The sequence below is a fragment of the Pipistrellus kuhlii genome, unplaced genomic scaffold (assembly GCF_014108245.1).
Source record: "Pipistrellus kuhlii isolate mPipKuh1 unplaced genomic scaffold, mPipKuh1.p scaffold_m20_p_6, whole genome shotgun sequence".
Classification (NCBI taxonomy): Eukaryota; Metazoa; Chordata; class Mammalia; order Chiroptera; family Vespertilionidae; genus Pipistrellus; species Pipistrellus kuhlii.
The window spans coordinates 47929881-47957049 of NW_023425562.1; the positions used below are offsets into that span (position 1 = coordinate 47929881).

A 27169-nucleotide genomic window follows, 5' to 3' on the forward strand; every position below is an offset into this window, starting at 1 on the left:
CAGCCCCCCCCGCTCCCGTTCCCGCCCCCTCGCCGATCGGCTCCTGGCGTGACTCGGCACTGAGCGCCGCGCTAGCCGCTCCGCGATCGCCGCCGCCTCTGTCCAGGCCTCGGCCTTCTGAGCATCCCCCTTCCTCTCCAGGTCCTCTTCTCTTTCCGTTTCGCAGCGGGCGGCGTCGCGGCCTCCCTTCCGGGCTCCGAGAATGGTGGGAGTGAAGCCGGTCGGGAGCGACCCGGATTTCCAGCCGGAGCTGAGCGGCGCCGGCTCCAGGCTCGCCGTGGTCAAGTTCACCATGCGAGGGTGAGGCCGGGCCCGAGCCCCGTGGGCTCTTCCTTCTGTCCGCCGGTGCTTTCCTTTCACCCTTTTCGGGTCCCGACTACCTGGTGGTGTCGTCCTGCTCTGGAATGTCTGGCTCCGACCGCAGCCCCAGGCCGCTGCTCAGTTAGGCCTCAGCTCGTGGGCCTGGGTCCCCATTGGTGCACCGGGGGAGTCGCTAGCGGGCACGGAGGCCAGACTGTCCGCCTTCCCCAGCCCAGGAGATACCCGCCAGCTCATGTTGAATACTCAGATGAGCCCTGCTCCTGAGGTGGCCCGCTACTATTTCTAGCCTGGAGCTTCATACATCCACCTCTGCTCGCGTCTTTGCCTTTCTTTCCAGAGAACCAGCTGTCACTTGCATCTTAGAAACCCTGAAATCTTAATTTACAGAACACCTAGCTACTCTGAGCCACCTCATTTCGCCGTTGGAAGCTTCGTGGGGCCATCCAACTCATCCGCGATAGTTTAAATTAAGTTAATGTTGGGTCAGGGTGCTTTTTAATTTCTTAACGTTTTTTGATACTTGTTTGGTTAGTAGCTTGTAACTTAGGCTTCCCTATGTATGTGATTTCGTGTGTGAACACAAAAATTATAGTAGGGTATATAGGTGTCCAGATGTTTGGGTTTGATCATATAGACTCTTTTTAGTTTTTTAACCCAATGATTTAAGAGGACAGGGATCTTTCTTAAAAAATACATATATTTATTGATTTCAGAGAGGAAGGTAGAAGGAAAGAGAAACATCAATGATGAGAGAGAATCATGGATCGGCTCCTGCACGCCCCTACTGGGGAATGAGCCCTTAACCTAGGCATGTGCCCTGGACTGGAATCGAACCCAGGACACTTCAGTTCGCAGGCTGGCGCTCTATCCACTGAGCCAGACCGGCTAGGGCAAGAACAGGGATCTTGATAAGCTGTTCACTGGCCTTGGTAGCTCTTAACATGATTTATGGGTCGCAGAGCTGGTGGATCTTCCATATTTGTAGGGTGTACAGTGTTCCTGTGTGAGAGGGACTTGTTGGAACTAGGCATCCAGAACCAACTTTTGAGCAAGTGTGTCTATTTACTGAACACCCCTGGTGTATGTCACTGTCTAGTTATAAGGTTTAAAAGTATCATCCCCCTGATATTTACACTTATGCTAACTTGGAGAAATCTGTGGCTATCACTGTTTATGTGGATACATTTGATTGCCCGACTAACTGTATAAACAAAGGCAATATTTTGAATCCCAGAGCAAAAAGTGTTTCACATCTACTGAACATCATTCAATAAATGTTGAGTATAGAAGAAATGACGTTAGGATTAGATAGTTTTAGGGGATGGAAAATTGCAGATAGAGATGAAAACCAATTAGGACTTATTTTTGGACCAGTGTCTCTTATACAGAATTGAAAAGGGGCAGTACGTTGACTTTTATATGGTGGAATAGAATACACATTTGCCATGTGGACTTTGACATTTATCATATTGAAGAGGCGATTTTGTATATAAAGACTTATCTAAGAGGAAGGTCAGAATTCTACAAATGTGCCTTCCCAGATTGAGCAATTTTGTAATGTCTATGCTCTTACTGTGGGGGAATACTTGTACATTTGTTAAGGACCTAAGCCAGCTTTGGAAAAGAGAAAAGATGATTTTATTTACTTTTATTTTTAATGTAGAGATGATTTTATTTACTTTTTATTTTTAATATATTTTTATTGATTTCAGAGAGGGAGATGGAGAGACAAAATCATCAATGATGAGAGCAAATCATTGATTGGTTGCCTCCTGCATGTCCCACATTGGGGATCAAGGGAGCCCGTACCCTGACAGGGAATCAAACTATAACCTCCGGGTTCATAGGTCTACACTCAGCCATGCCAGCCAGGTGGGAAGAGATGATTTTAACAGTGAATCTCATTTTTAGTTCACTTTCCTAAATTCTAGTCAGTGGCAGCACTTATACTTTTATCCCTCAATGATAGAGTCTTTTTTCCTCCACCCCCTTACCATAGCAGAGGGAGAGATGACAGAGCAATAAGTTATTGAAGTAAGAAAAGTAGGGAAATGTTGCTATTAAGGAAACACCTCCTTCAGCAATATATTACCATTTAACCGTAAACATAATTGTAGACATTGATTGGTAAAGCAGTTATTTACTTTTTAAAATAATTTTTTATTTTATTTTTTTACCCTCACCTGAGAATGTTTCCTTTGATTTTATTTTATTTTACTTTATTTTATTTTTATTTTTTTAGAGAGGGAGGAAGGAAGGGAGGGAGGGAGAGGGAGAGGGAGAGAGACAGAGAGAGGGGGAGGAGGAGAGAGAGAGAGAGAGAGAGAGGAAGAGAGAGAGGGAGAGGGAGAGGGAGAGGGAGAGGGAGAGAGGGAGAGAGAAACATCCATTTTAGAGAGATTGGTTGCTTGCAGCACTCGACTGTCACCCACCCTGACCTTAACTGGAAATCAAACCCACAGCCCTTTAGTCCAGGGGTTGAGGTCCTAACCACTGAGAAGCCCAGCGAGGGCTGTTATTTACTTTAAAAAGGTATTTTGATGGGATGAAAATGTGGTTTTCTTTGTAAAAACTGAGAGCAAGTAAAATAGTTGAGTGTAGGTAATTTTTAAATTCAAAAGTATTAGGTAATGTTTACAAATCTGATAACGTCTTTGCCTTTAAAGTTCTTGTAGCATTTTGGCCATTAATACTTTCCTACACCAACTCTATGCCTTTGTGACTCCAGATTTAAATATATTGGCATCAGTACTATATCAAATATCGAACTATATCAAGTTAAGTCATGTAAGAAACTTCTTAAATCAAAGTTAATGTCCCATTTTAGGCCAAGAACATAGTTTCCTGCAACACCTACTTTATTTCCTTTCCAATCCTACTTTAAAACCTTTATTCCTTATTTATCATTCCCATGCTTTAGCTATCCTGTCTATTAATTTTATTAAAACACTATACGGATTGTCATTCTTCCATTGAAGAATCTTCAGTGGCTCTCTAGTTTTTCTCTCTCATTTTTTTATAGATAGTAAAATATATGTAACATAAATTTTACTATTTTAACCATTTTAAGTACACAATTTAGTTGCATTAAGTACATTCACAGTGTACTACCATCACCGCTATCTATTCCCTAGAATTTTTCATCATTTCAGATAAAAACTTTAAACAGTAACTCTCAATCTTCCCTCACCCCCTTGCACACAAACACCTCCAGTCTCTGTTAGCTTCTCTTCTACTTTCTGTAATTGAATTTACCTCTTCTTGGTACTTTATATAAGTGGAATCATAATATTTGTTCTTTTGTTTCTGGCTTATTACTCTTAGCACAATTACTCTTCAGGGAAAGCTCAATTGGACTTGATTTCAGAGTTGACTATTTTATTTGTGGTCCTGCCATCAACTAGAGTGGTTGATCTTGAACAAGTCATTAAATTTTCTGGTCTTCACTTCTCACTTCCTAAATAATTGTGTTCAGTTAGGTCAATTAAAAGTTTTAGTTTTATGGGTTTGCTTCTTAATGAATTGCAGAAAGCCAGTGGGGTTGCCCTCTCTCCCTCCTTCTCCTCTCCCTTTCTAAATAAAAGGCAATGAGGTATTGATGCAAGTATATCTAAATAGTCCAGTGGAAAGGACTGGAAGTCTAAAACCAGGATGATCAGAATTTGTTTTATTTATGTTTTAATTGACACAAGTTCTTCATAGTATAAAGTAGTACAATCTTTGGTGTTACTTTACCAAGCATCTCTTTACCTTTCTCGCAGGTGTGGACCATGTTTAAGGATTGCTCCAGCATTCAGCACTATGAGTAATAAGTATCCACAGGCAGTTTTCTTGGAAGTAGATGTACACCAGTGTCAGGTAAGGGAAAGGAGCACTTTAAAAAAGAATTATTTACACATCTGTTTGAATTTCAACATTAATATCATCCTTTGTTTATCTTTTTGTGTATATATTACTTCTTTGAAGATAAGAAAATGTTATGTTGATAATGATTAATATAAATGCCCATTATGGCTGCAATAGTTAAGAAGGGTAATTCAATTATTAATTGCTTCTGAGTTTGTTTGTATTAGTAGCTTTCTGATATAAAAGCTAGTATTATGTTGTTAAAATAATAGGTCACCTGCCAATTCTGTATTTTTTTACATTTCTTTATTTTTTGCTAGAATTATATCTTCTACTACAGAGGCATTGGCTGATTAGAAAGCTGTAGCAGAAAATTCTTGATTATGCAGGATGTGGCAAAAGTAGGTTTACACTTGTGAGTATGCGAAACAGTTTATTCTTGTATTATTATTTATTGTATTATTTTCCATGCGAACAACTGTAAACCTACCTATTTTTGTTCCACCCTGTAGTTTGATTTGCATTGATCAGTTTGTAATCTTAGCTCCAAAGCTGTATACTTGGCAGAAACTTTAAAATGTTGGTTACCTTTGATTGGACCACAGTTGTAGATAGATTGTCCTGATTAGTTAATTGGAATGGCTGTGTGACTGTTCCGCATTTTCATATGTAGAAATATGGAGGAGTTGCTCCTTCTAGCACTAAAAAATACAGTCTTTAGCTCTAAGGGACAGCACTATAGCTACTCTTTGTGTGTGTGAGGCTTTGTTATATTTCTGAGTGTGGAAAACTTTTAAAATGTTGCATAGTTTGTAGTTAGTAGTTTTGGGATTTGGTTAGTGTAAACCCTATATTAACATTCATTATTTAGTGCCTATGTCACATACTACCAGACTGTAATATTGGCTGTTAGTTTTTATTTTAAATATATTTTTACTTATTTCAGAGAGAAAGGGAGAGGGAGAGAGAGACCGAAATATTAATGATGAGAGAGAATCATGCCTCACACTGGGGATAGAGCCTGCAGCCTGGCATGTGCCCTGCCCAGGAATCGAACCGTGATCTGGTTCATAGGGCAACGCTCACCCACTGAGCTACACTGGCCTGGCTTGGCACTTACTTTAAGTATTTGTCATCTCTGATATGGAAGTGCTTTCTTCTTACTTCTGGAGCTATGCTGTCTTATAGTTACATATTTCACTTATTTCTCTATTCTGTTATCATGGATATTAGAAAACTAGAGGCCCGGCACACTAAATTTGTGCCCAGGTATGGTCGCTACGATCACGGCTATCTTCCCCAGCTGCCCACAGCCGGCCCTGACACACCGGTTCCCCGTTCGCCATCAAGTGATCAGTGCTTGACGGCCAGGGAAAGAGACTGAGAGGTGGTCAGTGCACCTCATTGTGACTGGTCCAGCGGTTCTGTTCATTCTGCCATTAGGGTCAATTTGCATATTATCCTTTTATTTATATAGGATTTTAAATTACATATGCAGCTAACATTCATGGCTTACGTTATATTTCTTTTGGACAGCACTCTTTTAAAAGATCTGTCTTTTATGAGATTTAGATAAGACATCTTTATGGAAATTTTATGCCTTTTCTTTAGATGATATGATGGTACATATTCATAGTATTTGAATATGTAAGATGATACGTGCTTTACTGTTTCCTTTATAATTCTCATTAATCAGTATTTATTAACTAATTTCCATTCACTTGTTAATCTTTTTAAAAAATATATATATTTTATTGATTTTTTTTTTTTAGAGAGGAAGGGAGAGGGATAGAGAGTTAGAAACATTGATGAGAGAAAACATCCATTAGCTGCCTCCTGCACACCTCCTATTGGGGTTGTGCCTGCAACCAAGGTACATGCCCTTGACCGGAATCGAACTGGGACCCTTGAGTTCGCAGGCTGATGCTCTATCCACTGAGCCAAACGAGTTAGGGCTCACTAGTTAATCTTGTAAAAATTGTAGAGTTGGAACAGAATTTGAAAAGATCAGAAGGCATTTCTATACGAGTACAACTGGGTGAGGATTGTTACAGCAGTAACAGCAAAGGATGTTACCTTAGTTTTATGGTCAGATAGGCTACTGTTTTTTCATATGTGTATTTTTTCCTAGCGTCAGTGGTTTGTGCTGACATGTCAATACCCACTTGGGAAACAGTATGTTATCTGGCATTGTAAAGCAGTTTCTATAAATCAGCTAACTTGTTCTACTGTGTGAAGTATAATATTTAATGCTAAAACTGATAAAAATAGAGGGCTGGCCGAAACCAGTTTGGCTCAGTGGATAGAGCGTCGGCCTGCTGACGCAAGGGTCCCAGGTTCGATTCCGGTCAAGGACCCTTGGTTGCGGGCACATCCCTGCTAGGGGTTGTGCAGGAGGCAGCTGGTTGATGTTTCTTCCTAATCGATGTTTCTAGCTCTCTGTCCCTCTCCCTTCCTCTCCAAAAAATATCAATAAAATATACTTTAAAAAAATAGGGCTATTCTTCATTGTGTATGTAAAGCTAATAATATAATGTACTGTGCCCCAATTGGTAATGTAGTTAAGGGAATAGACCTGCTTTTTCTTAAGTAGCTATTAGGAATAAATTATTTTATATATTTGTAGTCCATGATATTTAACTTCCGTACAGATACAGAGTAAATATTCAAAATGATTTAAGATTATTTTTAATTCATAATGCTATCTAACTTGCCACTTCTAGGGAACAGCTGCCACTAACAACATATCAGCAACACCTACGTTTTTGTTTTTTCGAAACAAAGTGAGAATTGATCAATATCAAGGAGCAGATGCCGTGGGACTAGAAGAAAAAATCAAGCAGCACTTAGAAAATGACCCTGGAAGTAATGAGGACACAGATATTCCAAAAGGCTATGTATGTAGACTTACTAATGAAATCATTGACATACCTTCCATTTGCCATTATTGGGTATAAGTAAAATTGACTGTGTTTATCTTTTGCTTGCTTGAAATACTTTCAAATGAGAACTTTAAAAGTAAACTCACTGGCTGACTATTGGGATTTGTCTATAGGTGTGTTATAACCTGTTTTCCATCCTAAACTTTTCCTGAATTTCTCCTGCTAAATTTCTGTGTCACTTAAAAAAAAATCTGCTTTCTGAACTATTTTAATAGCCATTTTAAGACTTAAAAATACATTCGTCCCTCAAAAAATAATATGCTAGTTTATTGATTTTGTTTTAAAACCAAATATGACTTGAGTATTGGGTATGCTTTTTTAATTTTAAGAGTAAACTGTTTTTCTGAATAATAACTTGAAGACTTAAGAGCTTAAAATATATATATATATATATATATATATATATATATATATATATGTATATTTATATATATTTTTTTACCTTAAAAGTATATTGAAAATTAATGAGTAGTTATAATGTAATATCTTGATATTTGAGAGCTATTTAAGAAGTAATTAAAATTCAGAAGTAGCAAATTTAAAGTAGCTGATTTGCGTCTGCAAATCGGTAAATAAAGTTATTGGCAGATCAAAAAATGGCTTTTTTAAAAGTGTTACCTCAAATTAAAGTTAAAATATGAAAGCATATATAGTGAGTACATTAAAGCAGATCTGTATTATGGGACTACAAGTCCTTTATGTAAGAGAATTATAGTCAGGGAAATATGAGAGATTCTCTGTGTGTGTGACGGTGTGGTGGGGTTGTGTCTTTAACATGTTGTACTGACAATTATTTTTAGTTAGGGATGTGCAATTAATATTTATTTTAAATAGAACTGTTATATAATTATTTGAAGTAGTGATATCTGTTTAGAAGTTAGGATTGTGACACCTTTTGGAAAATTTTGAAAATCATTTAACTTGTAAATTGTTATGTTCACATTTTCGTATTTTTTACCTTTTATTACTAAGGGTGTTTACATGAAAATACCTTAAGAGCACAATAGTCCTGCTGCTTAGCTACAGGGATACTTTTTTACACATCAGCTTAGTGTGATATCAGCATTTTGGCCTCAGATAGGAAAATAAGCAGGAAAAATAAAGTTTTAAGAAATAAAACAATTGATTTTCATGTAAATGTTGTGAATATACTGTGAAGAGCTATTAAAATATTTTCTTTTTTTCCCATCTGATATCAATCAAGACATGAAAAGTTTTGAACTATGTACATCTTAATAGGGTTGGTAAATATTTAATATTGGTAACGTGTTCCCCAAAAAAACATTTGTCCCACAACATACATAGAAACTTAATGAAGTAAGAGACATTGAATGAAAACCATCATCTTAAGTAGATCCTATCTAATAAAAGAGTAATATACAAATTGACCATCACTCCAACACATGAGATGGCTGCCCCCATGTGGTCAAAGATCCTGCCCCCATGTGGACACAAGATGGCCAGGAGGGGAGGGCAGTTGGGAGGGACCAGGCCTGCAAGGGAGGGCAGTTGTGGGAGATCAGGCCAGCAGGGAAGGGCAGTTAGGGGTGACCAGGCCTTCAGGGGAGGGCAGTTAGGGGCAAACAGGCTGGCAGGGGAGTGGTTAGGCATCAATCAGGCTGGCAGGGGAGTGGTTAGGGTGTGATCAGACTGGCAGGCAGAAGTAGTTAGGGGCAATCAGGAACGCAGGCAGGCGAGCAGTTGGGAGCCATTAGTCCTGGATTATGAGAGGGATGTTCCACATTGGAGAGGATGCAGGCTGGGCTGAGGAGTACACATCCCCATGCATGAATTTCATGTACTGGGCCTCTAGTTTAAATATAAACATTATTAAAAATGTATTGACAGTTTTAAAATACAATTTTTGGTTTCTTGGAATAAGGACTTTTAGTCATTTTGTTTTAATACTCAGAGGCAATAGCTGTACAATTATTTATCTTATACATGCCATAGTTTCAAAACTCCCAATTTGACTGGAGCCATAATAAGATACATACATGTATCTTTTAGGGCAGTTTGAGATACTGCAAAAGATACTCAAAAGGTTAAGAATCATAACATATTCTTATTCAGAAGTAAGGGTGTTGTGTGAGCATAAGTATTTAATTTTTGTAAATGTTTATTGAAGGAAAAATTTAAAACATATCTTTTTGTCCCATAATTTGCTAAGAGTACATAGTATAGATTCAAATAGCTCCCCTCATGCCTTCTAAATCAAGTCTTTCTTTCCCTAAGTTTGAATGTGAGGCATTCTGGAATTGAACTTGCACATGTTCTGAATCTTGAGGCTTGTTAGTATATTCAAGTATTTTGACCTCAGAACTATTAAGTTTTGGTCTACAAATTTGTCATCATTTATCAAAATCAAAAAAGACATTATGACCCTAATTTGTATAGTTAGTAGATATTTCTTTAATCAAAAACTTGAAGAATGGAAAGATTTTTGTAACTTTCTTTGTATCTCATGTTGGATTTCCCCTCAAAAAAAAAAAAAAAGGAAAAACAAAGTGAAACTTACTAAAAAAACAAAACAGTTGACAGTAATACTACAAACACATATACCCTACCTATATTCATCATTTGAAGATATTTTAAGGATGTTGCTCTAACTTGATATCTTTCTGTATTTAATTTTTGCAAAAGCATTGAAAAGTGAGTTATAAACATGATGGATCATCTCTCAGTATTTTAGTATATAGCTCTGAAGAATAAGGACGTTATTCTGCATAACCATGATACCATTATCACTCCTAAGAAACTTAATATTGCTACAGTATCTAATGTACAGCCTGCATTCAAATTTTCTTAATTATCTTCAAAATATACTTTATAGTTGTTTTCTTTTCCATGCAGGATCAAATCAAGGATCGTGCATTGTATTTAAGTCCTCAGTTCTCTCTAGTATTGTTTAGTCTAGAAACTTCTCTGCCTTTTTTTTCCTTTTGTGACTGCATTTTTTGAAAGTTTAACCAGCACCGGTCTAATTCAGTAGCCACTAGGCACAAGAGGCTATTAAGCATTTGTTACGTGACTAGGGCAACTGAGGAAATGAAAGTTAATTTTATCTACTTTTAATTAATTTAATTTTAAATTGCCACATGTGGCTAATGGCTATCTTATTATACAGCACAGGTCTAGACCATCTGTTTTATAGACTGTCCCACAATCTGGATTTGTCAGTTTTTTTCTTCTGACTCTTTCCTTATTATTGGCAAGTTGTTATACAGACAAGTGATATTTATTTCCCACTGCATATTGTCAGAATATGTCAGTTGGCAGTTACGTCAGATATACAATATAATGTCTATTTGAGATATCCAAAGCACTTTAATGCAACAGTTTGAATGTAATTGTTTTGTGTGCCCCATGATACATAAATCTAAAATCTATTTAAAATAATTAACCTATTTAGTTTATTTTCATCATTAAAGTATTGGAAATATGACTACAATGTTGTCTTCATGCCTGGGATCTTAATCTATCTGAGATGTAGTATTGAAGCTGTACCTCAGTAGGATGGAAGAACTAAGCATTTAAAAGATTTTGTTAAAACACTCTTTTAGCCCTAGCTGGTTTGGCTTAGTGAATAGAGCGTTGGTCTGTGGACTGAAGGGTCCCAGGTTCGATTCCGGTCAAGGGCATGTACCTTGGTTGCCGGCACATCCCAGTAGGGAGTGTATAAGAGGCAGCTGGTTGATGTTTCTCTCTCATCGATGTTTCTAACTCTAGCCCTCACCCTCTCTGTAAAAAATCAATAAAATATATTAAAAAGAAAAAACATCCTTTCAAGGCAAATACTCAAAAATTTAGCATACATCTCCAACACTTTGCTCTATAATGCTTTTTTTTTTACACCCCCCCTTTGAGTTGACTACAATATGTTATACTGTGTAATATATTTAACATTTAATTTAACAGAAAATGACATTTTGGCTTTGAAAACATTTAGGGTACCACAAGAATAATTAGGGTCTATTCTAATGGTTTATTGCCATATGATAATTATTTGACATATAAAAAGTTTCCTTTAGACTTTCAGAACTATTTATACATGCCTTAGTTTCTTTGGATAAAAAATATGTAATACTCTTTGATGGAAAGGTGAACATGTAACTGATAATATTTGATAAGCTTTAAAAATTGTCCTTGTTTAGTAGATGAAATTGATAATTTTATATAAGAATACAGTTTATGAAAGTCTACTTTTCCAAAAGCAGAATGCTTAAATAGACCAGACTCTGCAGAGCAAATAGAGGAAATAGAGAAACTAGTAAAAGAGCTCTGCCAAGATGGCTTCACAGGGGAATTCTACCAAATCTTAAAGGTCAGATAGCCTAGTGTTATACTGCAAGTACTTATTAAAGCCATATAAAAAGAGAGAAACTTTCAAATTTCTTTTGAAGTATGTATGATATTGATCCCAAAATCTGATAGTTTGCACCAAAAGAGAAAGCTGCTGACCAGTTTCAGTTAGGAATATTGTTGTAAGATAATATTAGTAAGCAAAATCCAGCAATCCAGAAGAGAAAAATCATGATTTCATAATATGCAAGAAAGGTACTTGACAAAATTTACTACTTATTTATTATAAAGAATTCATTAAAATCTTAATGGAGAAGTACTGAATCATTCCTACTAAAGTTAGAAACAAGACAAGGATAGCCACTGTCACCACATCTCTTGGCACATAATGTTGGAAATATGGCAATATTAGCTAACAGATATACAGAAATATGTTAAATGACACCACAGGGAAGCAGTAAGCAAACACTCAGAATATTAGAAATGTGTAGGCTAAATGACTATAATAAGATATTTAAGAGACATGTTAACCAAATACAGTCGTACTTTTTTAATCTTTATTCTAAGTCTAGTAATTCTATATAATAAAAGCCTAATATGCAAATTGTCCCCTTGACCGAGAGTTCAGCTGCTTCCCTTGACATGTGCTGACTACCAAGGAGCAGCACAGAACATGGTGTGTGTTGGTGACACACTGCAACCTCTTGCTACTACCTGGGGGTGGAAGTGATGGGGATGAAGGTGTGAGAAAGCCTGGTGCCCACTGAGCTCACTCTCACTCTCCCGGATACCCTTCCCTGGGTTTAGGTACCAGGCACCCATGAGGAGCCCACCCTTCACCGCACAGTGTCTTCTGGGTGAGCTGGGCTGCAGCCACCAGACCACAAGGGCTGGTCGGGCTCCCTATGGGTTCGCACAGGAGCTGGTCTATGAGGCCAGCCAGGAGAGGGCACGCTGCCCACTGGGCGTCCATGCGGCTCCGCTGGGCGGCCCAAAGGCCCACATTGTGCCCTCGCCCTCAGTGTCTGGCTGTGCTTACCACATCTCTCTGTGGGGGTAGGGCCCAGTGACTCAAGGAGAAGGGGGTATGTGGGGGCCCAGAGGCCCAGGTGCTGCCCAGAGCCCAAAGGTCAGCTGGGACCTACCCTTCCACACCAGATTCTTGCACTTCGATCGCTGGCTAGGCCTAGGGACCACACCCGTGCATGAATTTTGTGCACCAGACCTCTAGTACAACTATAAAACATTTGTGAACAATTAAGGAAAAATATTTTTTATCCTTTCACCTTTTTCAGATAATTGAGGATATTTAAACACTTATATTTGATAATTTTTTATTTTTAAAATATATTTTATTGATTTTTTTTTTTTTTTACAGAGGAAGAGAGAGGGAGAGAGAATTAGAAACATCGATGAGAGAGTAATATCCATCAGCTGCCTCTTGCACACCCCCTCCAGGGGACATGCCTGCAACCAGGGTATATGCCCTTGACCGGAATCGAACCAGGGACCCTTTAGTCCGCAGACGACACTATCCACTGAACCAAACCGGTTAGGGCATTGATGATTTTTTAAATAGTATTTTTGTTTTAGTTGTGATAATGATATTGAAGATTTTAAAAAATGAGTTCTTACCACTTAGAAATGCACACTGAAATGTTTATGAGTGAAATGAAAAAAACAAACAAAACAAAAAAACAACAACCAAGATTTACATGAAAATAATCGGGAATAGCTGAGGGCTGGTTGCAGGGTAAAGATGAAATAGGAGTGGGCATAACTTGATGTTTATTGTACCTGGGAGGTGGGTACCTGGAGTACTACTCATCTTTAATGTAACAGGTTTAAAGAGTTCATGACCACAAGAAGAGGGAGGAAGGCTTCAAATTTTACAGATATTTTAATTTGCCTACTTTCCACTATTAAATACCAATATTAAAAAAGTATCAGTCCATATTTTAGAATCTTAGCATTAAAGACTTGATTTCTGATACCTTATTAAGTGGGCTAAACCTAGATTTGGCTTTAATAATTAGAGGTAGATCTCAGTCAGAAATCAAATAGAAGTATTAAAGTTCAACCGCTATTTTATTATTTTTCAAAAATATATTTTTATTGATTTCAGAGAGAAAGGGAGAGGGAGAGAGAGAAATATTAATGATGAAAAATTAAAGTCATTGATCGGCTGCCTCCCCTGCAAGTCCCCAAATGGGGATCAAGCCCTCAACCCGGGCATGTGCCCCTTTACCGGAATCAAATCTGGGACCCTTCAGTCCAACGCTCTATCTGGGACCCTTTAGTCTGTCACTCTATCCACTGAGCCAAACCAGCTAGAGCTAATTACTATTTTAAAAGCGAGAGATATTTTCTCTAAAATTGCCTAGAGGGGATTATATATTTACATTTTTTATTAAGATCTTTAAACCAAATCCAAATGCTTTACCTAAAATGTTGATTTAATTTTTTCAGATGGATTTAATGCCTTTTATTAACAAAGCTGGGTGTGAATGTCTTAATGAAAGTGATGAGCATGGATTTGACAACTGTTTACGAAAAGACATGACCTTCTTGGAGTCTGATTGTGATGAACAGGTAATTTTATGTCTGAGTTAAGGCATAGAGATTATCAATATTTATGGCTGCTCTTGTTTCCATCTCATGGTTTTATGTCTCTCTCAGTTGACCACTGTTCCTTTCCTTTTTAAAACTTGGATTTTCTTTGACCCCTGCCCCTTGACCAATGCAGACCCATCTCTTTTTTCTCTCTGTGTGAGCTGCCAAGTGTACTAGGGAGAATCGTGGAACTCTTGGGTTGGCTCCACTGCTGAGTTGAACCTTCACCACTCTTTAGTCCTTTGGTTCATCCTTACCTGACTTGCATTCATTTTATTCACAAAAAATGAGCATTCCCCGTAAGTCTAATCCTCACTCCCAGAAGTAAGCCTATGTTGTACTTCCCGGCATTGTTGTCCCAGAGGATGGCCTTGATCAGCCATCTTTCTTCTTGACTGTTACTTTCCTTAATTTACTTTCTGTTCTACTGACTGCTCTGTCCCCATTCCAGTTCATCTACATGTTCACTAAAGCTATTTCTTTCTCAATATAAATCTAGTCATGCTTCTTACAAATTAAATGATCCTTCTTTGGCTTAGAGTGTCAAATTCGTGCCAACTTGATGTTTCTGGCTTTTACTCTCATCTCCTTTCACCCGTGGTTCAGGTTCCTAAACATGTCGTGCTTATTATTATTATTTTTAAAAATGTTTATGTATTTTTTACAGAGAGGAAGAGAGCGAGATAGAGAGTTAGAAACATCGATGAGAGAGAAACATCGATGAGCTGCCACTTGCACCCCCCCCCACTGGGGATGTGCCCGAAACCAAGGTGCATGCCCTTGACCGGAATCAAACCTGGGACCTTTCAGTCCGCAGGCTGATGCTCTATCCACTGAGCCAAACTGGTTTCAGCATGCTTATTATTTTTTGACACACTATTAGAGATCAAGTATAAATGTACTTAATTAACTAAAGAATATAGTCTAGGTATTTTCTTAGGCAGACATACACTAATGATTCTAAAACCATAAATCTAACCCCCATTTTCTATGCTCCAACCAGATCTACCTTAACATATAACTTTGAGAAAATTGTTCACTCTGTGTTTCTTGTAAATTGTGCTGTGAATATAATTTGATGGTACTTATCAGCAGGCCTGGCTACAACTTTCCTAAAATTTTCCTGCCAGGTAGAAGCATAGGCACCTACATCAGACTCAATTTTGGCTGAGAAGAAGATAAAGCGATTGAATTCAAGTTTCTGAGAGACAGACATTGCGACAGCATTTTGTATGGGTTTGGAGACAACTGTAGAGCTATAGGAATCCTCTTCTCTGGAGTTTTTATTTTATTTATTTATTTATTTTTAAAAATATATTTTATTGATTTTTAACAGAGAGAAAGGGAGAGAGATAGAGAGCTAGAAACATCGATGAGAGAGAAACATCGACCAGCTGCCTCTTGCACACCCCTTACCGGGGATGTGCCCGCAACCAAGGTACACGCCCCTGACTGGAATCGAACCTGGGACCTTTCAGTCTGCAGACCGACGCTCTACCACCGAGCCAAACCGGCTTCGGCTGGAGGTTTTATTTTTTTAAAATGTCTTTTTTTTTTTTTTTACATATGTAATATATCTTATTGATTTTTTTTTACAGAGAGGGAGAGGGATAGAGAGTGAGAAACATCGATCAGCCGCCTCCTGCACACCCCCTACTGGGGATGTGCCCGCAACCAAGGTACATACCCTTGACCGGAATTGAACACGGCACCCTTCAGTCCACAGGCCGACACTCTATCCACAGAGCCAAACCGGTTTCGGCTTCTCTGGAGCTTTAGATCAAGTAGAGTCCATTTGAGGGTTAGTCTTTCCACATAACACTCCTGTGCATTGTCTCCAAATTGTCAACATAGGTAGGTGCTTGACAAATAAACCATCCTGGAAAACGATAAGCTTATATGTTAGCATAAATAGTATAAATTTTAATTTAATTGGGGAATTTTGTTTTGAGTTTTTAGAAAGATTACTTGCCAGTTTATAGGTCACAAGACCTTATGTTCTTATGCATAATTTAGTTAACTAGGAGCCCAGAGTGCGATTCGAAATCCCGTGGCACTGCCCTGCCTCGCTACCTGGGCCCTGCAGCTGCCGTCTGGCCCTGTCTCTCTGTCTGGCCCTCTGCTGATCAGGCCCTCCCCCAGCGCAGGCACTTGGAGGCCTCTGCCACCTCGCCCCCGAAGCTGCGCATGCAACCTCCTCCTGAACAGTCCACCTGTCATGGTCCTGACTAATTAGCATATTTCTCCCTCTCTGACTCCCTCCCTTCCCCCCTCCCTCTTTCTCTCTCTCTCTCTCTCTCTCTCTCTCTCTCTCTCTCTCTCTATATATATATATATATATATATATATATATGTGTGTGTGTGTGTGTGTGTGATTATTCCATTAAACTTGTCATTCTCTTATATGAATAATAGATAATTGTATTTTTCAGATATCAGTCTAATCAAGTTACTTTCAATTTACTGACTTTACCTATTACATTAGGGTTATTAGATAAATTTAAAAATTTTTGCCTCTGAATTAGCTGTTGTGTGTGTTCAAGGTGTTTCAGGAGCCCTTTGAAAGTTAAACAATTATTTTCTTCACAGCTCCTTATTACTGTGGCATTTAATCAACCTGTGAAGCTTTATTCAATGAAATTTCAAGGGCCAGATAATGGTAAGTAATGGACAGTTTTTCTCTAAAATGACGTTCTGATCTATAGACCCGTTAGAAGGTCTACCTTTACTTTTTTAGTAAATGTAGATATTCCTTGTTTGGGGGAAAGAATGAAATTGTTTTTGGAACAAAGCAAGGATATAAATGGGCAGATAATGTGAGATTTATTTCTAAAAATTTTAATTTAAGTTTCCTCTTTATCTGAAAGCAAGTGAACCCTACCAACTATGACTCTAAAACTCTAGGTTTGAAGCAGTCATTAACGATCAAAATTGGATATAATTTATTGATAAAACTAAGATTCAAGATTGTCCTATTTGTACCCTATTAATAGAGTCATATTATTTATAGATATGATGCTGTAAATATGATTGCACAGACTAGGCATTTCTATTTGTATTAAATTAAGAACTTTCCTTATTTACTCTTCCCACCCTTCTTTCCTCCTTTTCCTGTGTCTGTGGAAGTTTTGTTGTTGGGGTGAGCTGGAGGAGGGGGAGGGAGGAGAGAGTAGATTTCATTTTTATTAATGCACCTGAGTCTTTATTCTGAAAATCCAAAGTATTTGTAAAAGCAAATGCTGTAGAAATGAGTATTTAAGCAATGTTAATATTTTAAGATTCTTTAATCAGCTAGAAAATATGGTTTAAATTGTACCTTGAAGTTAAAGGGACTAAGACACTCTATGAATGTGATTGTACCACTGAGCACATCCTAATTCTCAAGATGAAATTTGGCAATTTATATAATTACTCCTTTTGACTAATTGTGTCACTAAAGCTTTCCTCTTAACAAAACGTACCAATTGTTGGCAACTAAGACCCGATCAAATGTTCTTTCTTTTATGAGACTTGTTAACCTGCATATACTGTCTGACTCCATTGCTACTTTCCCTATATTTTCTCACTAGTAGTATTATATTTACCTAGTACATCTTTTGTATTAATAGTTGAGGGCAAGAACTGAGTGTATGTGGGTGGAGAGATATATATATATATCTTTTGATTTAGAATTCCTAGAGTATAGTGCTAGCAGGCCAAGAAATGGCTATGAAAATAGTCTGACTTTCTTAGAATTCCAAAAGATGTATGTAGATATGTGCACATGTTTGTTTATGTGTCTTTATAGTATGGATGTAATAATAAAGGGAAGAAAATATATGTTTAATTTTTAGCATTTTGTTCTTCCATTTTATAGGTCAAGGTCCTAAATATGTAAAAATTTTTATCAATCTACCCCGATCTATGGATTTTGAAGAAGCAGAAAGAAGTGAACCAACTCAAGCTCTGGAACTAACAGAGGATGATATTAAAGAGGATAGTATTGTCCCACTTCGCTATGTTAAGTTTCAGAATGTTAACAGTGTAACTGTAAGTAGTATTTCATTAAGATATGATTCTTTACGTAGTTATTTGTTTACTTGGTTTGAAGTGAGTAAAAATTAGCTAATTAAATTTAAAAAAATATATATTTTTATTGATTTCAGAGAGGAAGGGGGAGAGAGATAGAAACATCAATGATGTGAGAGGATCATTGGTCGGGTTCCTCCTGCACGCCCCTCACAGGGAATTGAGCCCACAACCTAGCCATGTACCCTTGACTGGAATTGAACCTGGGACCCTTCAGTCCACTGAGCTTTATCCACTGAGCCAAACTGGCCAAGGCTTAAATTTTCTTAATTTATCTGTGTGTCCTAAGGGAAGGACAGGTTGATATTTTTAAACTTTGTGGATCGTCAGTTTACTTATCTGATACATATTTAGCAACTGTTATTAAATGTTTATTCTATAACATTTATATTTAATTAAGTACATTTGTGCCTTATTATTCATACCTGGTAATGAGTGATGCATTTGTAAAATGTAGTGTACTTTTCTAAAACATTGACTTATTAGTAATGTAGTGATCATGATCTCAGCAAAAGTGACTTTAATAATATAATTTTTATGTTAATTTGTATTGAAAAAGTATGCTGTTAGCAGTTATTAACTCCATTGTGAATTTGGATATTAAAACCCAGCACATGCTCTCCACCCCAGCTCTGTCCTTCAGAGGAGAGGACGGAGGGTTAGAGTAGAATAGAATAATTAGAAAAAGAAGTGGGAATCAGCACAGTCACTGAGAACAGGTCATGCCAAACTAATGTGATTTCTTTGTTTTAGTGGAACAATTCTTGTTTTGGAAAGTTAGAAGAATGCTGTAACGTGTTCATGATAACACCTTTTGCTTTATGTTGATGAGAGGAAGGCAGCTATTTATTGGGAAAGCCCTTTCAACGCAGAGATCCTGATGCTTTCTCCTCTGTCATTAGAATCATGAACACAGTTACCTTGTGATGGGCTCAAGTCTTTATGTACTGTGTCCTATCTCAATCAGAATTTCAGTTGACACAGAAAGAATGTCTGTCACTTTTTTTGATAAAGTTGAAATTGAAATGACAGTTTTTATCAGAAAGTCTAATCAAAGTCAGTGGATGAATTTTAAAACCAGTAAATATAAAAACATTTGTGCTTAGATTCAAAGAGCATTATAAATAAATAAATGGAGAGCTGCTTTAATAGTCTACTAATTATAGACTTGGCTCTTTTCATTGATCAGCTCAGTTTGATATGAAAATGTAGTTGCCTATACAAACAACAAAGCCTGACTGATGATTTCCAATACAGTTTTTTTCTTATAATAGTCTAGAAAATTGGAATGAATGAATATCAGAAAGACTAACTGCAGAAATATTCCTCAGTGAACTATAATTTTTTATAAAATTTCAACAGCACTTTGCCACTTGTAATTGTGAATTTCATAATCTTTCAGCATTCATTATGAAGGCTTTAATTTTGACCTCTCCATGCCATCACACTAAATTATCAAGAACTTACATATGTGGGTGACTTGCCAGGACATTCCTGGAATAGATGAGAATAGCAGGGCAAATAGCAGAATTAATGGTGCTGTAGGAGTACTAGTCTAATGTAATTTGGGTTAAAGAGTGGAAGAGTGGAAGGTAAGTTTGTTAGTAATCTAAGGAAATTGATGAAACAGGCATTTTTATGAAAGAAAGGATTGCAGGCATTACTGTAAAAAATATTTTTACTTTTTTTTGGTAGATATTTGTTCAGTCCAATCAAGGTGAAGAAGAAACAACAAGAATTTCATATTTTACTTTCATTGGTACTCCAGTCCAGGCAACAAATATGAATGACTTCAAACGAGTAAGTTTGTTGAAATGGTATTTAGGGGAAGTAAAAATACAATGTTAAAGAACTGCCACCAAGAGTTTTATCAGTACAGAACACGGGTGCTGTACACAGATTAAATGTGCAGCAGCATAGGAGATGTAGTTATTGTCATATTCCTGGTGGTTGCATCTGGCAGGCAGTCTAGAACTTGAGATGATTATAAAAGAGGAAGAGTTTTTCTAGAGTTGCCAATGCTTAGAGGAAGAGGCATCCAGCCTAATAGTTTGACCCCTGTTTTGGGGGCATTGGAGCGGTAGAACATCCTGAAAACTTTTATTCTTATTTTTTTATGGTATCCACAGATCTAATTTTAATTCATTTACAGAAATTTTCATAAAATGGCATAATGTTGGATGCCATTATAAAATGTTAGCTGTTTTTACAAAATTTATAACTTTGACAATAGATAGTTTAACCGGTCATTTTACAAGTATAATCTTCCTGTCTCACGATATAATTAATTTTTGGGAGCTGTATGAACAATCATGTACTTAGATCTGTCATATTAAACGTTTGGCATGTATAATGGCAGGTCAGAAGAAGCAGAGATTAAACATCTACATATTTATGATGTGAAGTGTGCTATATTGGGAGAATGTGTGAGCATCAAAGACATTTTGGCTGCCTGCTTGGTTACTTTGCCTGTTTGAATTAAATGCTATTTAACTGTTTCTTACATAGTTAGTTTTTAGATTAATATTTTCATAAGATCTATTACTCAGTCTTCTTATTTTCCCTTACTATTAATTTAGCTATGGTTTCCTGCTTCTCACCTTAGCTTATGCTATTGGAGTTTGTTTTTTTCTGTCAATTGGAGTTTGTTTTTTTCTCTCAGTAACCTCTACTTTATCTATCTTCTTATTAGCCTGCCATTGATTAGCTTTTCTAATGTGCGTTATCAATTGTCCACTAAGAATCTGTCTCTACCTCTTTGTTTTTAACATCCTCTTTCCACCTCATTTAAATTAGTTTTTCTGTTTTTGACTACCAGACTACTTTTTGTAGTAAAAACGGTGAGTATTTGTGTTTGTTTTATAATTTGGCTATGTGTTCATTTAACTAAACAACTTTTTACCTTATTTAAAATTATTATTGAGAAGTAATTCTCAAACTTTTTGGACTCAAGGACCCTTTTACACTATTAAATATTTTTGAGGATCAATAAGACTTTTTGCTTCTGAGTGCTATACTTATCTAATAGTTACCATTTAAGAAATTAAAACTGAGAAATTTAAAAAAATATTTATTTACAAATAATAAATTCATTGTATATTAGCACAAATAATATTTTTAAATTGAAGTATGTAATTTCCAAAACAAAAACTAGCTTAGAGGAAGAGTATTGTTTTCACTTTTATAAATTTCTTAACTTTTAGCTTGGTAGAATTCTCTCATCTGTTTCTGCATTCACTCACTTTTGCTATCACAGGTTATGTAGCCTCTTGGGAACTCCATTGTACACTTGTGAAAAAAATGAGAGTTAAAAATGCAGATACCAATCTAGCAATGAAAATGGTTTTTAGCTTGAAGACTTCCTGAGAGGGTCTTAGGAACCTCCAGCCTGGACCACTCTGAGAACTGCTGTTAGAATAATTTATTACTATAATGAATGGACTCCCTTCTTGGTGTTCTGGAACTTCTTTTGCCCTGGCCTTTAATGCTTAATACATTTTAATTGATTGAATGATTTTCTTACATATATTAATATTACATTACTTTTCCTTTTAATAATTTCTGAGTGAGATTTGTTTTGCTTGTGTAGTTATTGTTCTGTAGGGTTATTTCTCAAAAGTAAGCTAATTTCATTTCTTCAAAAATATAATATGGTAAATCAACAACTTCAGTGTAAGAAAATTATAATAGAATTAATGTCTGTAACTGAAATTGGCCAGTTTGGTTCTTGTATAGAGTTGCCTATTAAAAATTATTTTGGTTTCTAGTGTGAGAGATAATTGACATGTGGTATGATATTTGTTGTTTTTGTAGTACTGTGCTAGGTACTGTCATGATCCCTGTCTAGAGCAAATTTACATAACACCTGGAAAGTCAATCAAGCGATTCAAAGCTTAGCTCAAGGCTCTCTTCTCCGAGTATCTTTAGATTTCACAATGGTTGCTGGAAGAGGATGAGAGTATTTTGTGAAGGAAGAGGGCCTTGAATAAACTTTAGTATTAGAAATGGATGGAGAAGAAAACAACAGTGGGCACTATGGGTAGAAGGAAAAATAGGAGCTTGGCATCAAAGTGGGAAGAAGCAGGATTCATTCTAGGACCTTTATTCTCTTATTTAGTCAGTCTGGATTTTAAAGGTATTATGCATAATAATTAGAATTTAAAATTTTAAAATAGATCTGGTACATATTTTAACAGCACAGAGAAGAAAATTTTGATACCTCTGTGTAGGAAAGTGATATAAAATGCTTTAGTGCATGATAAAATAAAATTATTTAGCATTTTCAGTTTACATTTTTATGTTGTATGAGTTGTTCCTAGATAATTTTAGTTTTCAGAATGTCATTGACCTCCCTATGGTCAGTCACTAAGATGACAGAAGCTAAGAATGCTAATGAACCTTAGATGTGGGTAGAAATCTTAGACCACCTTGCATGCTGTTACACCTAAATGAGGTTATACCTTTAAGATTTGGTAGACTTGAATACACCTTCCATTTATCTGTTTTTGACTCTTCTAGGCATTGTGCACAGATTATAACACTTATGTTGTTTAGTGTTGTAAATGGATTCTGCATGTTGCAGCATGAAAAGCTTGCCATCCTAATTGGAAGTAGATGTTTTATTTGCTAAAATACGCTCTTTATACCGATTGCTTTATTTTAATACAAAAGTAATAAGACATAAGTACAGAAATGAGCAAAATTGAAGGGGCTTGTGCTTCTTAGGGAATGAGGTGCATGCAAAAAGCAGAGCAGGTTTTCTATCCCCGTTATAAAAATAGATTTTTCTAAACTGGCCATTCACCATATCAGCTATTTTTGTAACTTTTCTGTCTGTTTATTTTTCAGCTTTTTTAATCCAACTCAAATGAACTAAAACCAGAAGATTTTTAAAAAATGAATATAAAGATTGACCTTATCTCACTTCACTCCCCTCCTTGCTTCTCTGCTCATCTTGCACCTGTCTGCTCTCACCCTTCCCATGTTCTCATCATTGTTGGTGCAGGATGTCTACAGCTTCTGTCATCTGGATCAGCCTTACTGTTACCTAGATTTCCTCAGCTATCTTGTTCCTCAAATCTCATTCTAGTTATTTTTCTCCACTGCCTTTTCATTTTGTTTTGGTTTTGGTTTTGGGCTTGCAACTAGGTTCTTCCATTTTATTACCATACTGTATTGTTCTCCTGAATTTCTGTTGTTGTTTTCCATTCTCCCATCTCATATTTAATTTTGTACTATCTTTGTGAAATAATATTGCAATAAAATATACATTGTTGTAGTTTCAAATTTAACTACTTGTTGGATACTGTTTTAATCCAATCTGAAGTTTAAATTTATTTTTTAGGAACTATGAAATCATTTTGGGAACCAAATATAAATAGTTTCATTAAGTTCTTTTATATGAGCACTAGTGCAATATATTGATTAGGCTGTAGTTAAGAGATGTGGGTTTCTTCTTTTTTTTCTCATTGGAACTGTGGCCCAGAAGTCATTTTGCTTATTAGTTGCCTGCCCAAGCAAACTCAAGGCCAGTTGAAAGACTTATGGACTAAATATTAGGCTGGTTTAAATATTAATATGGAAGAAACCTGGACTCTTTACTGAATAAGTACTATGGATACCTAATTTTGATGTACCTAGACTTTTGTTTCTGTGTTGTTAATATAAAGACTGAAAAAGAAATAAAAGAGCTTTACATTTGGGTAAGAAAATCCATATTGGAATGTTACATTTCTTTTTTTTTGCAGAGAATACACATTGGCAAGTTGAGAGCTATCAACCTGTGAAACAGTATGCAGATTTGTGTGTTCCGTATCACATCTGCTAAAATGTTAATTTTTAATATTCTTTTTGCTTTTTTGCTTAATCTAATAGCTCTGTTGTGTTTGTTCCCAAGTGATAACAGTGATCAATAATGCTTTCAGTGTCTCTGCTTAATTCATTTGTGATACAAATAGTTCCATCACCTCCTCTTTTTTAAGAAGTCTGCTCTTGGCTCTTTTTTAAAAAAATATATATTTTATTGTTTTTTTACAGAGAGGAAGGGACGGGGATAGAGAGCTAGAAACATCGATGAGAGAAAAACATCAATCAGCTGCCTCTTGCACACCCCCTACTGAGGATGTGCCCGCAACCAATGTACATGCCCTTTGACCGGAATCCAACCGGGACCTTTCAGTCCACAGACAGACGCTCTATCCACTAAGCCAAACCGGTTTTGGCATCCTCTAGGCTTTTAAACCTGAATTCCTTACTCCCATCTGCATATTCTTTTCTGAAACTATCTCTTTAGCATCTGTCTGGCTTTTTGGACTTGCTAACACATTGTTTCCTTGGATCAGAGAGGAATTCCTTTCAAGTGATAAAAGTGATTTTACTTGAGGTGGGGAAAACAGCAGTTTAGCATTAAGTGGTTGGATATTCAGTGGAAGGGGTTTTATAGTCTTCTCTCATGAAAGACATCGACCCAGCCATGTTTTATTTTTAGACCGGACATGTACTGAAGAACTTTTTGAGTTTTCCTTGATTCAGATACTGCCATTTGGAAGAGAGTCAAATTAAATATGGAATTTACTTTTACAAATGTATATAGAAATATTTTGTATAAAAATACATATTTAATAGCTTGCAAATAGATTTCTTAAGTTATTTCTACTATAAGAATACATTAATGATAAACTTTAGATTTGAAGTATATTATTCAAGTAGAACATAGTTTTAGAATTTCCCCACAGAAAATTTGTTTTCATGAACTGTTGGTAGTTATAAGAAAAGACAAAACAAAACAAAAACTACAAAGAAAACAAATAGAGCAGTTGGTAGAAAACAAGTTTATTATTTATATTTTTATGCTGCCACATTTATAATAAGTAGGACATTTAAACACCTCTCTAAATAGACAATTTTTCTAATCATTGCTAGAAACAAGATTTATTCTATACATTTAAATATATAAATATATATTTATATTTTATTGATTTCAGAGAGGGGGAGAGAGAGAGAGACAGAAACATCAATGATGAGAGAGAATCATTGATCGGCTGCCTCCTGCACATCCCTTACTGGAGATCACGCTTGCAACTCGGGCATATACCCTGATTGGGAATCAGACTCAACTTCCTGGGTCATACGTTTGACGATCAACCACTGAGACACACCAACCAAGCTATTCTTTACATTTTTTATAGTACATTTAGAGCCGCCAGGGTTTCTTTTTTTCTTGCCACCAGGTTGTCTGAAAAATAGAAACTAGGCAAAATTAGTCATTTTTAGTATTTTATTATATGTCTACATATTGAGAGAAATGTCTAGAAATCTGTTAATCTTGGAAGTGAAGACAAGCCTAGCGTACTCTTCAAATTCTAGATTATTTATGTTTGATTTCTAATTGTCTAAAAATAGTATGCCAAATATGTTTCACTCATATAGCATTCTTTTCATTTATTAACTTCTCTAAACTGTCAACCTTGTTTTGAAAAATTGCATTACATTTTCTTAAAATGGTGTTGGAAACCAAAAATAGCCTGCATGTGGTTTATTTTTAATTCCTTGAGGCTGGAAGGGAAGGAGAGTCACAGTGTGTTTCAAGAATAGAAATATACTGCATGCCAAAAAAACAAAAAAAAAGCAGGGATAAAAATTAATACCCGGTTTTAGAAATGATTACCAGTTAATATTGTTTTTTAATATTATTTTGAAAATAACCCACAATTCTAAATAAAATGTACATATAAAGTTATTTTTATTTTTCTAGGTAGTTGGCAAAAAAGGAGAAAGTCACTAAGATACAAAAGACACGGGAAGACCACATTGCAATCAGACCTACAGCTCCTGGATGACTGCTTGATTCTCGCCAGACTGTCACTATTCCATTCATTGGCATTACCAATAAATCATTGCTTTTGTTCCGATGATATCACTAGTGTTTCTATTGTAATCTTGATACATGCAATTGTAAATAAAAGTCACTACTTTTGCCAAGCTTAATTTTTGTCATTCTAAATAAGTATTTTCACTTTCTACTTATTTGAAAATTGGCTGACTTTGGATTTTAGAAGAGACTTAAGTGTCAAGTAGCATATTGAGCTAAAGCCAGTTTCTCCTTTTAAAGGAGCACAACTGTTTTGGGAAATTAAGTATGTGTGCCCTCATGTATAGACATACATAGCAAGTGATTTTGATAAATGCACTTGAAACAGCTAACCATGTTCAAATGAGTAAAAACTCGTATTTATTAAACTACATTTGGGTATTTGGGTTATAGAAATTATTCAAATTATAAAACACCAGAAATAAAACAAGTTTAATGAGATTTTACTTTTCTCACCTAAAAGTTTTAGTTAATAAAACCTCACATTTTAACCCTTCCTGGGTAAGCTTTTTCTTTACTAATAGAGGTATGTTGTAATTTGGCAATAGGGGAAATAATTCAGAATTCATGAAACAATGTGAATTAATATCTTCTAGTCAAGTATTTTAACTACCAAAAGATACAGTGCAAATATTCAGAAAACTTGGTTTAAGGTTGAAAATGAGTTTGCCAAAGTTATACGTTTAAAAGGTCTTTCACAAAAGGCTGGCAAAACAAAACATCTGTTCCTTATTACTTTTTAAAACCTTAAAAGTATAAAGTATTGGTAAATCTAATTTTTCAATTCCTCTATTTTTAAAATTAAAATAATATTTAATTTTTCTATTTAAAAAGTTCAGTGTTTGAAGAGTACCGAAGACTAATAGTTTTTAAAAGATTTTTGTTTTTAGTGATTTCAGAGAGAGGAAGGGAGAGAGAGAATGATAGAAACATGGTTGATGAGAGAGATGCTTATCAGTTGTCTCTGTACACCACATACTGGGGAATGAGCCTGCAAGGTACATGCCTTGACTGAGACCGAACCAGCCACCTCTCAGTGCATGGGCTGATGCTGAATCACTGAGCCACACTAATAGTTTTAATTCAATTAAATAGTACATTTGCAAACATTTTTGTCTAGGAATATCGTAGAGATACCATTTTCATCTTTGTGAGACCAATGAGTTATACATGTTTCTGAAAAGAAGTATCAGTTTTTGTGTTAAAA

General features: G+C 36.1%; 1 protein-coding gene across 5 annotated transcripts; it reads left to right on the top strand.

Moving 5' to 3' along the window:
• TXNL1 (thioredoxin like 1) lies at positions 1-26078 on the top strand. 5 transcript variants are annotated; one of them, XM_045574208.1, is made up of 9 exons: positions 4-300; positions 4083-4179; positions 6891-7064; positions 13881-14003; positions 16614-16683; positions 17881-18053; positions 19788-19892; positions 22941-22993; positions 25846-26078. In XM_045574208.1, exons 1-8 carry the CDS (start codon positions 203-205, stop codon positions 22947-22949), a joined length of 849 nt encoding a protein of 282 aa, XP_045430164.1. In that variant the 5' UTR covers positions 4-202; the 3' UTR covers positions 22950-22993; positions 25846-26078. The 5 variants fall into 5 exon arrangements, with proteins under 5 accessions (XP_036274224.1, XP_045430164.1, XP_045430163.1 ...); XM_045574207.1 differs by lacking the exon at positions 22941-22993 and adding an exon at positions 23840-23882; XM_045574209.1 differs by lacking the exons at positions 4-300; positions 22941-22993 and adding exons at positions 4488-4568; positions 23840-23882.
• The last annotated feature ends 1091 nt before the right edge of the window (positions 26079-27169 follow it).